The sequence below is a fragment of the Histoplasma capsulatum genome, genomic scaffold (assembly GCF_000149585.1).
Source record: "Histoplasma capsulatum NAm1 scaffold_6 genomic scaffold, whole genome shotgun sequence".
Classification (NCBI taxonomy): Eukaryota; Fungi; Ascomycota; class Eurotiomycetes; order Onygenales; family Ajellomycetaceae; genus Histoplasma; species Histoplasma mississippiense.
In genome coordinates, this window is record NW_001813977.1 from 2001716 (window position 1) to 2017226 (window position 15511).

Here is a 15511-nt window from a genome sequence, read left to right on the forward strand (position 1 = left end):
AGAAGACCAGCATTGAGGATTTTTTTAACCTCCGTCACTTCATTGGCGTCGGCATGGTTCTTTGCTATCAGAGGCTCAAATAAAATGACAAATAAAGAAATAATGGTATTACACTACTAGTATGTAGGGCAAGCATCATAGGAAACGCTTCCAAGGTTAGGTCGTTGCCGTGCGCGCACATGCCCGTCCTCCTCATCAAAACCAGGACGAAGCACGCCGCCTCCTATACGCGACTGCGTACTCATTCTCCCATCCCAGCCATTACTGGGGAATTCCACTTCTACCATGTAATAACCAAATAACAGAGTTACTTCTTACTTCATGCCGAACCTGGTCGACAGCGCACTGAACTTATCCTGCCTCTGCGGGCTCTGTACCGCTGCAACAAGCCTAAACGAAAAGGAAAATACGACGGAAAACATATTCGTTAGCCCTTCCCGTCTACTATTATACCTCTGATACCTCCCCCTCCTTCACCTCATTCTATTAAAAAAAAAAAAAAAAAGAAAAAATCATATGGGAAAAAGAAAAGAGGAAAAGCAAAAGAAAAATCGGAGGGGGAAGAAACATACTTCTCTAACAAAATGGGCCCATTCATCGCATCAACACGGCCATACTTTTTATTCCTCGTCGAGATGTCATAGAACTCATCCGTGTTTTCGGCCTGCAGGAGCTGGACGGTCTGCTGGAGCTCGTCGAGGTTCTCGCGCAGGATGGGCACGCCGAGGCTGTCGACGAATTGGGTCAAGTAGTCGACATCCCGCGCGAGGGCAGCGACGCCGTTAGGGTTAATATTTTTCACGCCGGGTGACAAGGGGAGGGCCTTGTGTAAGAAAGAAGGAAAATATAAGTCATCCTCAATCGAGATATATATATATATATATATGTGTGTGTGTGTGTGTGTGTTTAGGAAGCAGCTTGTGTGGTGGTAACAATGATGATGACAATAATCGTCAAAAAATAAAGAAAAGAACATAACATACCAACACCATATTCGCCGCGTGGCTCAACGCATCGAAATATATCAACTCCTTAATCTCCGTTGGCAAACCCAACAACGTCGAGTTCATAATGTTCGACAAAAACCTCGTCAACGTCTGCATGTAGTTACTGGGCTCCCGCTGCGGCACGGGCGACATCCAGTCATACTCCGCCGTCTCGATCAAGTCGTCTATCTTCGAATTCACGACCTCGAAGATCCGCTTTTCGGCGGCTTTCTTGTTGCTGCGGAACTTGTCCGTTGCGTTTAGCGTTACGGCGGCACCTGCACAGCTGGAGTTGGGCGACCGTGCGGCGGCTAAGAGGAGTTCCAGTTCCTGGCAGGCTACCTCGAAGTGCTCGAGGTTTATGAGGATTTGAACGATTTGGCCTAGGTATTGTGAACCGAGGCGTTCGACGAGGGTTTCGCAGACTTTATCCGAGAGGAGCGAGTCGAGGGACTATTTTTTTTGTGTGTGTTATAGATGTGTTAGTACGAAAACGTAAGTATATCGGAGATCGTGGAGCTGGGTATATGTACCTCTCTCAAAGTCTCATCGATCATGCTTGGGTGTTGGAAATCGTCGTTGGAGAAGAAATAGAACTGGTTTAGGAAGTTTCGGATATCGATGCAACATAGCGGATACATTTGAGAGAATGGCAAAACGCATGGGAATCTGAGAGACAGTTAACCGTGGCCACTGGTGATAACACACATATATATTTGCGTGGTAGGTGGGTCTTACGTCTGCTGCTCGCGCGATTTCTCAGGATTATACCAGCTGACATTGAGGACTTTATCATATTCCTCAATGTTTTGAATTGGCATCGGCATGTAGTCATCGGTTGAAACAATCTTTGCAGAGGTCATTAGTTTACTGAATTCTTCCCTCGGGTAAAAGTTCATATCCACCCAATGGCATACCTCCTGGAAGTCGTCGCTGAATCTCCTCTTGAGAAGTTCAGCATATTTCTCAAACAGGTTTATGAGAAAGTTATCAAACACGCCGACGGGGAAGCCCCAGGTCTGTTTGAGACAAAAAAAAGATGAAAAGTCAGTCAGCATTTACATGTATATTTTACATGCGTGCGAGATATTGCATAGCTCACATCCATGGCTTGCATGAACAAAACGACTAAGTTCTTAATTTTCAAGATATTTTCGGCATTGTCGACGGTATGAAGTGCTTTTAAAATCAAAGCAACAGCACCCTGACACCTTGAGTCCCAAAGTTCATCCACCTATATAAATTGAACAAAGGAAACAAAAAACATGTTAGCGGGCTCCTTAGAAGATCACATCGAGTAGAAAAATTATCACAAAATTATCCCACTTACTTCGACAGGAGATCTGAGACTGGGAACCTTTTTCATTGTTGACCGCTCAACAATGGCAAACCCCGCAATCTCCTCTAAAAGCATATGCAAACTCGCACCATCATCCTCAACGACAGAAATCGAGGGCGGCAGAATCAGTTCCTTCTGCCTCCTCCTCGTCATCGCATACTCAACGCGAAACTTATCCATCTGCCCCAGCGACTGATGGATATGCAGACACTCAAACAGCGGCGTGAAATCCACCTGCAGGTCATCGTTCTGCAGCAGATCAAACTCCTCATGCTCATCCGAGACCAGCTCGATGGCCGAATTCAGTCGAAACTGGCGGAAATAGGGGTTGAGCTCCGCGCGCTCCCTCAGCCGCGTCTTGCGCAGGTCGGTATGGTACAACGCAATCTCCCCCAGATACTGCGACATTTCCCGGATGCGGTACAGCCACGTATTCAGGTCTGCCATGACGGCCTCCGCAATCGCCTTCTGTGTGGCCGGCACGGAACGCTGAATCGTCTCAGCGATTTTATACTGCGTGACATCGCGCAGGTGGACGTTCTGCAGCTCGTCAAGAGCGCGCAGGGCGGCGTAGTGGTTCTTCTTGGCCAGCAGGTCATTGACGTGATTTGCCAGGCGTAGCACCTCCAGGCAATCCTGCAAGGCGCGCGAGGTCTCATCGATGTTCTGCCGATGGCTGCGCGATTCCACGAGGGCCTTCTTTTGTTCCGCCAGCCGCTCCGTGCTGGCCTGTATGGATTGGTTGAGGTCTAGGATCTCGGAAGTCAAGCTGACAGTGCCTTCGCGGACGCGGAGGAGTTGGTTCACGGAAGCGACGAACTCCTGGTGGTTGGAGTTGCAGGCTTTCTCGATAGCCAATTCACGGTCGCTGGCGAATCTGGAGAGGGACTGGAGGAGCTGGGAGGTTTTGTTTCCGCGGCTGTATTCGCGGATTGAGGGGATGAGTTGGTCCAGGTAGTCGGTGTCTGAGGGGGAGATGACGATCTACGTACATAATTATTTATTTAGCATGTAGTTAGGGGATGCTGGTTTGTACATAGGTATGGACTTTTACAGACCTGGTTGAGAATATCAGTGGGGTCTCTATGCGAGGGGATTGCGCCAGGCATGACTACGGGAAGCGCCGCGGGAATAGCTGCGGAGGCCGGGAGGTTTAATTGGGTATCAAGAAGGTGGGTTATCGTGATAGATTGAAATTTGAAAGAGAGAGAAATCCCAGTGGTCATTGAGTCATAACAAAAGCAAACAAGAAAAGTAATTGACAACAGACTAACAAAAAGGGGGTATCCCAGTGCTTTTGTCCAACGTAGTAGTAGTGGAAGTAACTATATCCAAGTTTCCAAAAATGCAACGAGGTGGACCAAGCTCGGCGGTGAGGGTCGAGACAGCGAAAAAGGCGGCAGAATAACCACTCTATGGATACCTTATGTGTATATATATTTATATATGGGGATATGGATGCTTGTGGACTCCTTTGCTAACGAACTATTCGCTTTCCCTCCCTTTTGACTTCAACTTGGTGATCCGTCTAGCTAGCTGTACTATCAATAGCCAAAGATGAAAGATGTTGATGCCTGGATGCCAGGATACTGGTGCCAGTATTCTCGGATCGCTGTCCATTTTCAATATATGGCTGGCTGTCTGTTCTTTCAGGAGCCCCCTGGAGATTGTATATCAATTCTAGTAGTACTTGTTCTTTAGTACTCCATGCTTTCTACATGACAGGGCTCTGGCTGTGAAAACAATCCAAAGATGAGCTGGGGGGATATAGGGATCCATCTCCTGGAGTGCTGAAATGAAAATGCCTTTTTTCAGTCTTCTTCCCTTCTGCCAATATCACCAGAGACCCCCTTTTCTGTGAGTGATTGTTGTATGTCCAAATGTACATATACAATTGTGTGAATCTTCTGATACTCTGATACTCCTTTCTCTGTTCTGTGAAGAAGGGACTGTGAACTGTGAAAAAGAGCATGCTATCCAGACAATTCTAATTCTAGTATGCATATGGAAACTTGAAGTGTCATATGAGTCTTGCTGAATGGATATGAAAAATATCCCAAGCCTGTCCATACTCCCTATACAAGGTCCTAGACAGGTCCAATCAGTATACATCCACAGTCCATATATATCCCATATTCACCACATCCCCACTGTATTCACATCTTGTCTGTTCCTCTCTGCTCCCAACCCCGCTCTTCATCATGCTGCACCTCTTCTTTTCCTCTGTCTTCAGTGCTCATCTTCTCCTCCATTTTCCTGTTTTGTCCTCTTCTGCTGTCCCAAGGTTGGCTCCATATATCCTCACCCCTTCTTTTGGTCTTTCACTGGGCTGGTCTGAGGAAATGAGGAGCTGTCTCCATGCCTCTGCACCTCATCTCTTCTTGTATCTGCCATTGTTCACTGTGTTCTCTCCCGCCACCAGCTCTCCCTTCCAGCCTGCTTCCCCGCACTGCTTGCGTCTTGCTCATTCACTGTTCCTTTTCCCCACCTCTCTTCCTCCATCTCCCTCTCCCTCTCCCTCTGCCTGTCTCTCTGTCTTCCCCCCTCCCCAGCCCTCCTACTTTTCTTAGCCCACGCTCACTCTCCTCTCTCCTCTGTTCTGTTCTCACTGATCCATTGCTCATCTCGTTCCTCCCGGTTTCTATATAGCTTAGCCGATATATCATAGGTATATATCTTTTCCATCTACACGCTTTTATCCTCGTATATCCTTCCATCCATTTCTTCCAACGCCAACGGCGACAACAACAAAAACAACAACAACAACAACAACAACAACCTCCTGCTTTGCTGGCTGCCCAGTATTATTCTCTTCAACCACTGCTTTCTCACTCGTTTGCCCCTTTAGGTGCGTTTGCTTGTCGTATCTCAGTTTCTCGCCCAATGCTATCCATTCGCTTCCATCTCAACTTCTTCATCGTAGCCATCCACTTCTTCTTCTTCTCCTTCTTCTTCTTCTTCTGACCAGATTTCTCCTGATAGACAACAAAAAGGAAAAAGTAAAAGAGAAAAAAAAACAAACCCCTGCACTTCCAACAAGCAAACAAGCAAGAAAACAAAGTCCCCTAATCATACCAACATCGTCTTTTATCCCTTTTGCCCCTCTTTGATCAAATTCCCTTCCACAAGCAAGAATGAGAGGCAACGGAACTTCTGCTGTTGCAAGCAGCCCTCACTCCTCAGACCTGGCAGCCTCACGCAACGGCTCCCCCGAGACAAAACTCACTGCTTTCTCTCCGGAAGACCTCCGTCTGAAATCCCGCTTCGAGTCCGGAAGGGCTTTTTGTGGTCCTCTTGACGGCAATCAACGCCCTTTCTTTTCCATGTAAGTTAAGTTTTGATATATCATATAATACTGTCTCGCTCCTTGGGCACTAAAAGCTAACCCATTTTATCTAACTCGCGCCTTGCTTAGCAACAATGGAGTGGGCCATCACCAGGGTCAAGATCCCTTCTTGTCCACTCCGTCTTCTGCTGGTCGCGCTCAGCTGTCGCCAACGGCCACCAGTTTCACCCCGTCTGGGTTTAACATTAATCCATTTGGATTTTCTCCCCGCTCAGCCTTCCCTGGAGATCATCATCATCATCATCATCATCATCAGCACCAGTCAATGCTGCCTAACATGGGCTACTTGGCTGCCACCTCAGAGCCTGATGCGCCTCATGATGCCAGCAATGTCTTTGGGACGCGCTCAACTCAATGCCTCTCGAGCTTTGGCCCCATCGGGAAAGCAAAACTGGTGAAAACCCCACTTCCTATGATGTTTGCGCACCTAGGGAAATTTGATAGCGAAAACCGCAACCGCTCCTTTGCCATCGAGCGTGTCCCAGCAAATCTCCCCTATCTCACTCTTGCCGAGGTTTTCAACGTAAGTACAAAGGCCCTCGGACATCCGGCGATCGCTGTGTGTCAGTAATAGCTGACCTCGATTCTCCTGATAGCGTCGGGAATTCGGGACTCTCAAGGGCCCTGTGTTCACAGAACTTAACTCCACGGGGACCATCTACGTAGGCTTCACTGACATTCGTGATGCCAAAAACGCTTCTGAAAAAGTTGGGCGTCTTCATCCAGAATGGCGCGTCCGCTTTTTAACAGCAAGGGAGTATGCCCAGAAGTTCGACCCAAGCAACTCTGATCTAGTTTCCGATTTCGAAGGTCAAGTTTTTGCCTCTGTTTTCTATGACAGCTCTAACCCCGCATTGGATGCGCGTGTTGTGTCGCACTCGTTCAAGGATCTCTTGGAAACTTTTGGCGACATCAAGGCTTTCCATGGCCTACCAAGTACTCAAGGAAATGTTGACGAGTTTTTGATCGAATTCTTCGATACCCGTGCTGCCGATAATGTCGTTTCGACTTTGAACGGCACATCAGTCGATGTATGTACTTCCCTTCCGATAGCACTGACAAATACTGTCTGCTAAGATGTCATTCATCAGGAATGCGTTCTAGAGCTTAAACTCCACAAACCAGACATGGCAGAGCCACAAACGCCTCGCCATGGATCTTTCGAATCCAAAGATTTCTTCACCTCTTCTGACTTGGTGCACAGACGACCATATAGTCGTCGATCTACGACTCAAATGTCTCCTAGTCCATATCACGAACTTAGCCCTACTGGCCGCTCTATCATTCCCATTGATGATCACGCAGCAGCCATGGGTTGGATGCCAAAGGGCGATGACCACTTCGGCTTCCGTCCTCGTCATGAGCTTAACCGCCATGGTGATCCTCGCTCTAACAACCAGAACTTCGTTGATATCGAACGGATCCGCTGTGGTGTCGACGTCCGTACTACGGTCGGTTTCGTCTTGAATCGCTCCCCTCTTGGCTATTGCTGACGTTCATCACTAGATTATGCTTCGCAACATTCCAAACAAGATTGATCAGGTATATACAGCTTCCATACCCTCGTTTGTCTCAGGTTCCGACGTGTATTAACATATTGTTTCTAGGCGATGCTTAAGGATATCGTCGACGAAACCAGCCACGGTAAATACGATTTCATGTACTTGCGTATAGGTAAGTTTTCACCTGCCGATTTCGGGCTGTATTCCTAGTACTAACAATGATCTCTCAGATTTCGCAAACAACTGCAAGTTAGTTACCAACCAACATAGATGCCTTCCCCATAATTGTAAGGCTTTCATTCTGATGCGCAGTTTCGCAGTGTCGGTTACGCGTTCATCAATTTCGAAGATGTGAGTATCTCGCCTATACAGACAAGGTTCTATTTTTTTGAATCGTATTTGTACTAACTTCTATCATTAGCCAATTGATATCATTGACGTATGGCCCTATCTTCCCTTCTCACTATGCTCACATAAACGGGCACTTACACTTCCTCCCCCTTTGTAGTTCGCGAAAGCCCGTGCAGGTCACACATGGTAGGCTTTAATTCACAACTTGGATCCGAGCAAAGACAACTATGCTAACCATTCAAAAAGGAACTGCTTCAACAGCGACAAGGTCGCGGAAATATCTTATGCCAGTAAGTTGAAATATTTTCCACATTTTTCCCTTGTATTTTTCGTTGTTTTCGTTTGTCGTTTGTCTCAGGCTCTAGGCATACTAACGTTGTCACCCTCTAGCCATCCAAGGAAAGGACTGCCTTGTCCAGAAATTCCGCAACAGCTCCGTAATGCTAGAGCATCCTTCCTTCCGCCCAAAGGTAGGGATGCCCCTGGAAGCTTCTCATATAATAAAACGAAAGACGCAGACTCTGACGCCACTCAGATTTTCCATACGGGCAGCGGCGCGCTGGCTGGCAGCGAAGACCGTTTCCCTGGGCCGGACAACCCTTCGAAAATGCGCCGCAGCGTCGAGAACGCAGAGCATGTTGGTATGGCTTATTTTCCTCTTGTTATTTCGTCTACTTCTTTCCCTGCTAGGATATCCCTCCCGCCTCCCCGAATCAACAGAGACAAAAAGTAGTCTTTACACTAACACCAATAAAATACCAGGTCTCTTCGCCCCTCGTGTCGGCCAGCAATATCGCGACGAGCAGCGTCGTCGTCGCTCTCAATTTGACCGCGGGACTACTGCCGCTGAGCGAGAGGCATATTTCGTTCGCCCTTCCAGCTCTTTCACGACCAGACGCGGTGCGTTGAATGGAAACGGGAGCGGCAACGGAAACCTGAGCTGTAGCATGATGCTGCCGGTGATGATGTCCCCGTGTTACGAAGGCCCTGTTTCTGGTGCTGGTGGTGATGCTGGGCCACGGTCTTCTTGAGAAAAAAAGAGGACGTGCGGTTGATTTTGCATGTTTTTGTGTGCATGTGTGCGTGTGTGGATTGAGTGGGAAGCTAATGGAAAGGAAAGTAACTGTTTTCGTTTAAATATTCGTTCCTTTTTTTGTCTGTTTTTTGTCCTTGACTGGATTCCGATAATATCTCCCCTTCACTCACCACCCCAAAACCTGTAGGGTGTGTTGTCTGGATTTACGTTGTGTATGGCTGGTCGATCAATAATTCAGTTCTTCTTCTTCCCCTATCTCCTTCATTATGTCATATTCGTACCCACTCTTCTCCCTCCCATCCTCCCTCACACTCGCATTTCTCCCATTTTCTTGTGGTCAGAGCAGTTTTTGTGAGATCCTTCCAAAATAACGGAAAAAAGAAAAGCAGAGGAAGAGAAAAGGAGAGCAATGGAAGGTCAATCAGTCAATATTTTAACGACCGCCATTGGGATTAAAAAAATCAAGCGGCAGAAATACTACATTTACCGGCTTTCCCTACCGCGTTGTCGGTTGCCCATAATTCCGCTTGGGCACAAGCTCATCAACCCACGGACAAAGGTGCTTAGTTTGGCTTGATGCGTTTCTCAATGGCGAAAGGTACTCGGGCGTTTGTTGTTGGGCTTATTGGTGCTGGAAAAGGAGCTGAGTTGAATTGGGCTTTCGCTTCCTCTTTTTTTGCGTTTTTCCTCTCCCTTTTACTCGCGCTCGCGCTCGCGTCCTCTCATGTGTTTTTATTTATGTTCCTTTGTTCTACGAGTCCTGGGCTTAAGACGTCGTTTTTTTTTCTCGACCGGTTAACAACTAATTAATGTAACATGTTGCGTTGAAAAAGGGGCAGATAAGAAAGGAAGCGGAGAGGAGCTTGCTACCATATCTACCCCCTACCTTTTCACTAATTTTGACTTTGATATATTTTCTGTCTTATTGTCACCATATTCGTTCCCTTCCTTTCTTAGGTGATTGATATTTTTAGTCTCTGTATGTATGCAATGCATGTAGGAATGTGTGTACTTTTAATTAATATAGGCTCATATCTGAAAAATCCGCTTTCTCTCTCTCACTATCGAAGAACAACACCCATCTCAGCATTCAGAGCCTTACTTGCACTAACCACTTGTTAAGGGCGCCTAGGTCTTGTCTTACCTAGGTCCTTGCTGGGCCCAGGGTGCTCTAATAGGGGTGCCTGGGTATCCTTGCGGGTTTCTCCACCCCCACTACACCCCCACCTTATCTATCCAGTAGTGATCTAACTTGATAAGTCTGGGAGGGTTCCAGCCTAATGACAGCCGGCGCCGTCCGTAGTACATTACAATAACAGTGTTTCTACCTCTCTAATTCTCCCCTCTTCTCGAGACAATTTACCTTTTGTTTGAGATGCCAGAAACCTTCTCACCGACTTTTAATTGGAGCGTGAGGGTTTGCATGGGACACAGTAAGATCATGTCATGTGTGATTTCGTCAACAACCGGCTACAAGAAATGAAATTTCGTTCAATTTTTTTTTTTTTTTTTTTTTTTTTTTTTTTTTTTTTTAATCTATCGGACATCATCGCTCGATCCGTTCCTTTGTAGTAAATCTTGAGTTGCGCTGGCTGCTGGCTCGAGACCTTTTAATACGACGATGTCTACCAAAACAAGTGGAGAACAACCACATGCGGCGGCCATAGGAAGTGGAAAACAGGGCTTCCCGTCCGCTCAGTACTTAAGCCACTTGCCAATCCCAGGGTCCTCGCATAGCGCCCGTTGGTAGATCATACTTGCAGGAGAACTTGGATTCCAGCGCTTCATAGCGTTTGGAAAAGGTTTCGTACTCAGTTTTCACCAACTGTTTAGTAGTGGGTTAGATTCTCGATTGGCAAGAAGAATATTGATAATTTCTCGTATAGTTTCAATTTGGGGGTGGTTTTCCTCGCTCATCCATGGTTAGAATCCATTGAACAAGACATTCTTCCTCAGTAAGACTAGGCTTTTGGTTTTCCGGATGAGCATTGACGAGCGCCGTACGACCCTTCACCCGATGGTTAGGAGTCGAATAAGAGACATTATATAGCTTTGTTGAAGCTCGTACACTTGAAATCTGATTGTTACCAAGCGCTTTAATGGCTAAAAGAAGCCTTCCCTCTTGATAAAAAGCTTGGTAGCTTTGCGTGGTTGACACCTTTTGATAATCAAAAGTGTTGGGCATCTCTTCATTTGAGCAAGACCTATGCCAACTATTAGAGTAAGGGATTAACTGAGAGCGCCTGGTTAACTACTAGACCGTCTGTGGATTGCAAAAGGAACTTGTGTGTATTAAAGGAAAGCCATAGCAAATAAAGATTGGTGGGGTTAACCAACACCATATGTGGCGGTGAGGGGGAATGTGGCTGACCTTCATGAACAACAGTCAACTTTGCTATGAATAGTTCTTCCACCTAAAGGGCCATGATAACCTGTGATGCTGCCAGACAGAAGAGACTCTTTTTCATTTCAGATTCAGTTTGCCATATGATAAGGAACTCTTATACACATTCATTTTGAATAAGCGCGTGGGGATTTCCCGCACCCTGTTTTTGCTGCTCATTCGCCCAACTCGCTCGGGGTTACACAGGGAAGCCAGATTTCTATGTAGCCTAGCAGTCCAGTTGCCCAACTGATTATTTCTATTTTCAATTTTCTACACAGTTGCCCGTATTTGCCCTTTCCCCTGGGTACTATTTTATCGCTATTTACTCGACTCACACCTATCGAGGTGCATATGAAAGTATAGCCATGGCAGCTCCGCATTCCAGCTCGGACAACGATTTGACGGGAATCCTGGTGGCACTTGAAAGGATACAGATTGACCACTCTCACTTGTCCAGCTCCATCGAGGATATAAAAGCGAAAGTTGAGTTACTAGCATCTCATGGCGATGTTCCTGAGCACGACACAAGGGATGAAGCCCGAGAGCTGGGGTCTGAGGTAACTCCAGTGTCTACACACATCCCGCGTAGGACTTCTGGTGCCTCTCGGATTATCCTTACCACATACCCTGGCCAATCTGGAATAAACCCGATAGCTGTGGACTGGGGAAACGCAGATCCAATCAAACGAGGACCCGTTGTAGTGAGCAGGCATCCCGACACAGTCAAGAGAAGAAATGGTCAGTCAGGACAGCTTTTTCCCAATTATGGGATAAGAGAGCATCGTTACTGACACTGCGATGCAAGCAATCGGGGCTCATGGTGGTTCCTATTCCATCTACTACGCGCTCGCGGTCGCTAGCAAAGATCTCAACGCCGATCACCGCCCCGATTTCACGAATACGGAGCCCCCCGTCAACATTGGGCCTTTCCCGCAGTGGGCTGATCCGAAAAAGATAGTTTCGATGGATCCATGGGGACATCGTGCTCCATTTGATTTTGCTGATATGATCAACAAGGGAGGCGTGGATATTCGACCGACTATTGCCATCACAAAAGCGCATATGAAGCTTCCCGAATTGAAGCAGAGTGTTGAAACGGGCAGGTTGAAGGTGGACGGGAAGATATGCTTGAATGAGTCAGGAGAGTTGGCGGTGACGAAAGTTGCTGTTGAACCAGTCTGGTATCTACCAGGTGTAGCCCAAAGATTTGGCATAGGTGAGCACTGTCTTCCTTCGTTCAACCCCATTAAGATGCCCGAATTAAAAGGTAGCTATTTTTTCCCAATACGTGGATATGATTCTCATGAATTTGCTGCAATCATAATTTATAGACGAAGGAACTCTGCGCAGATCGCTTTTCGAAAACACAGGTGGCTCATTCCCAGAGCTGATCACCAGAGGCGATATTAAGTTGTTCCTTCCACCCATTGGAGGCTTGACAGTGTACTGTTTTGGCGACCCTGCCAAGATGTCTGACCGAAATGTGAAACTCGCTCTTCGCGTTCATGACGAATGCAACGGCAGTGATGTTTTTGGATCTGATATCTGTACCTGCCGCCCCTACCTGATTTTTGGGATAGAAGAAGCAGTCAAGGAGGCCCAGCTTGGAGGAAGTGGCGTTGTCATTTACTTTCGAAAGGAAGGCCGTGCTCTTGGAGAAGTCACAAAATACCTGGTCTACAATGCCCGTGAGTTTTCTTATTCATGCTGTTATCTTTTTCCCCCTCATATCTCTGATATAGCTGACTTCCTATGTAGGCAAGCGAGGGTCTGATCGTATGTTTACTTAGCCGAGAATGCGAAAATAACATATCTAATTTAGAGTATGTAGGTGCCAGTGAGTATTTTAAGAGAACCGAAAATATCGCCGGTGTCAAGGTATGCTATATATTTGGCTATATAATAAACAGCCCCAACCACATACCCCGCTTTTTCTGGCATCCCAAAAACTGATAGCGAGGACTAGGATATGCGATTCCAGGCTCTTATGCCCGATGTACGTAAAACGGACAAACGATTGGCAGTATTCACCCTTTTAATTGACCTTTACTTATGTCTGCAGATTTTACACTGGTTGGGTATTACCAAAATCGATCGAATGTTGAGCATGTCGAAGTGAGTAGATACTATCGTCCTTGTTGAGAACCAATCACTGCGTCGCACAGAGCTAATGATCTGTCTAGCATGAAACATGATGCTATCGTTGAACAAGGCATACCGATCCATGAACGAGTCCCGATACCGGATGATTTGATCCCTGAAGACAGCCGGGTAGAAATCGATGCCAAAATCCACGCTGGTTACTGTATGCCGAGCCCCAGTATTTTCCTAGGCTTCGTTTGATAATACAACGCTAATATGGATGAACAGTCACTACCGGCAAGATCTTGACTATGGATGAGCTTTCCCAAGTGCAAGGGCGGGCGTGGGAAGATGTGGATGTAGGTGATCCTTTTTCCTTTCCTCACATCTTGTTCCATCATTTTTCTTACTGGGTGCTACTAGCACTGAGGGAGATGTCGTCGGCCTTTGTCCATCGTCATGGAAATAAACAATGAAGTACACGCCGGTAACGAAGTTATGAAACCAAAATCTTTTTTTCGCGCCCTGATCTGTGCCTAATGTAGCTTTTGGTGGAGACTCCAGGAATACTCAAATATTTCTCAAATAATACAAAATGGAACATCCTATTTTAATATTTCAATTACATAATTATGGTTGTGAGAACAACAATGGGGAGAAAAAATATCAATGTTCCTCTATTTGGTTTCTCCAGGATATCACTGATCGAGTTTCCTTATCCTTTCTCCTTTCCATTCGAATTCATTGTCCTCCGCGCTCTCCCGTTCAATTAACGTTCAGCAAGAGAATTGTATACTTGTGTAACCATAGCATAGCATAGCTGGTGGCCAAATTATTTCTCCCTTCGTGAAATCTGATTTCACGTTAAAAACGACTAATGACTTCAGCTTCGGTTGTATATACAGCGTATATATCCGTTGACTCCGTCAGATTTGAAGGAATGTGAAATGAACAAAAACATGCACCTATATTATAAGATGGGTTCCTCGTCCTTTGGTTGTCGTGGTAAAATACCCACAAAAAATTCGTGTTTTGTAAGGTTAACTATGCCCAGTAGCGAAGACCTTCTCATACTAAAACATTGTAAATGCATAAAATGACTTTCATGCGTAAGTTGGAGGTGAAAATACGCTAACCTATAGTGGCTAGTATGGAGGGCTCGCTTAGCGGGAAATTTGTGTGGGATTCCCATCACACTTGACATGCTCGATTCAATGCCTTCGGATGCGATAACCTATCTCTCTTTCCCAGCTGCAAGATAGGACCATATCGCAAATATGGCTGTCGGAAAGTAAGTTGCTTCGTTTGTCTCTGTTTCTGGTTTCCTTCTGTTATAACCATAAATTACTGACTAAATTGTTAAGGAACAAGCGTCTATCGAAAGGTAAGAAAGGCCTGAAAAAACGGACTCAGGACCCTTTTTCGAGGAAAGATGAATATTCCGTGAAGGTATGTTGGCCGGGGGATTGGAAACTGAAGTTGTAATGGGAATAAAATGCTAATTATCCCGTTTTCATTAGGCTCCCTCGACCTTCGCCGTCAGAGAGTACGATGTCTTTCCCGATTCCTTTCATATAATGCCAGATTTTGGAAAATAAGCTAACTAAGGGAAAAACAGTGTGGGAAAGACATTGGTTAACCGAACTACGGGCCTCAAGAACGCCAATGACTCCTTGAAGGGACGGATCTTTGAGGTTTCGCTCGCCGACCTGCAGAACGATGAGGACCACGCATTCCGTAAGGTCAAGCTACGGGTTGACGAGGTCCAGGGAAAGAACTGCCTGACCAACTTCCACGGCCTCGATTTCACGTCCGACAAGCTTCGATCGCTGGTCCGCAAATGGCAAACTCTGATTGAGGCTAACGTCACCGTTAAGACCACCGACGACTACCTCCTCCGCTTATTTGCCATTGCGTTTACAAAGAGACGACCAAACCAGATCAAGAAGACTACTTACGCCCGCTCCTCTCAGATCCGTGCCATCCGCAAAAAGATCACTGAGATCATCCAACGCGAGGCTTCGTCCCGTACCCTCGCCCAACTCACAAAGCTCATTCCTGAGGTCATTGGACGGGAAATCGAGAAGTCTACCCACGGCATCTATCCTCTGCAAAATGTTCGATTGGAACCCCACTTTTTCCTTCCCTTTCTTTCTTTTCCCCGTCATCGCTTATGTACAGTTTCACCAACTGTCATCTCGTACTAATTACACCCTTCGAACAGGTCCATATCCGCAAGGTCAAGCTCCTGAAATCGCCTAAATTCGATTTGGGTGCTCTTCTTGCTTTGCACGGAGAGTCAAGCACTGATGACAAGGGGCAGAAGGTATATAGATATACACATTCCCAAACCCTATTCCTTCCTTCCACCCCTTGGCATATTGTATAGATTTTTACTAATACCTCCATCTTCGTTCCGTAGGTCGAGAGGGAGTTCAAGGAGCAGGTTCTCGAGTCCGTTTAAACTGGGCTGGAAAACGAAA

General features: G+C 46.4%; 4 protein-coding genes across 4 annotated transcripts; 3 read left to right on the forward strand and 1 right to left on the reverse strand.

Annotated features, from left to right (window-relative positions):
- Positions 1-314: 314 nt before the first annotated feature.
- On the reverse strand, positions 315-3434 carry HCAG_06911 (conserved hypothetical protein; the record flags this gene model as incomplete). Its single annotated transcript, XM_001539256.1, has 9 exons — positions 315-390; positions 573-823; positions 984-1439; positions 1520-1655; positions 1725-1834; positions 1904-2005; positions 2089-2220; positions 2317-3309; positions 3384-3434. The coding sequence occupies 9 exons, from the start codon at positions 3432-3434 to the stop codon at positions 315-317; spliced, it is 2307 nt and encodes a 768-aa protein (XP_001539306.1).
- A 2025-nt stretch (positions 3435-5459) lies between these two features.
- Positions 5460-8555, forward strand: HCAG_06912 (predicted protein; the record flags this gene model as incomplete). The annotated part of the gene is made up of 13 exons (XM_001539257.1): positions 5460-5650; positions 5741-6194; positions 6268-6702; positions 6763-7122; positions 7178-7213; positions 7279-7345; positions 7404-7422; positions 7494-7524; positions 7682-7710; positions 7786-7814; positions 7915-7994; positions 8060-8165; positions 8287-8555. The coding sequence occupies 13 exons, from the start codon at positions 5460-5462 to the stop codon at positions 8553-8555; spliced, it is 2106 nt and encodes a 701-aa protein (XP_001539307.1).
- Positions 8556-11311: 2756 nt separating this feature from the next.
- Positions 11312-13457, forward strand: HCAG_06913 (hypothetical protein; the record flags this gene model as incomplete). The annotated part of the gene is made up of 9 exons (XM_001539258.1): positions 11312-11684; positions 11752-12162; positions 12278-12634; positions 12778-12824; positions 12913-12942; positions 13009-13061; positions 13130-13251; positions 13317-13387; positions 13452-13457. The coding sequence occupies 9 exons, from the start codon at positions 11312-11314 to the stop codon at positions 13455-13457; spliced, it is 1470 nt and encodes a 489-aa protein (XP_001539308.1).
- An 848-nt stretch (positions 13458-14305) lies between these two features.
- Positions 14306-15492, forward strand: HCAG_06914 (40S ribosomal protein S1; the record flags this gene model as incomplete). Its single annotated transcript, XM_001539259.1, has 6 exons — positions 14306-14319; positions 14393-14477; positions 14549-14574; positions 14647-15145; positions 15253-15354; positions 15451-15492. The coding sequence occupies 6 exons, from the start codon at positions 14306-14308 to the stop codon at positions 15490-15492; spliced, it is 768 nt and encodes a 255-aa protein (XP_001539309.1).
- Positions 15493-15511: the final 19 nt, after the last annotated feature.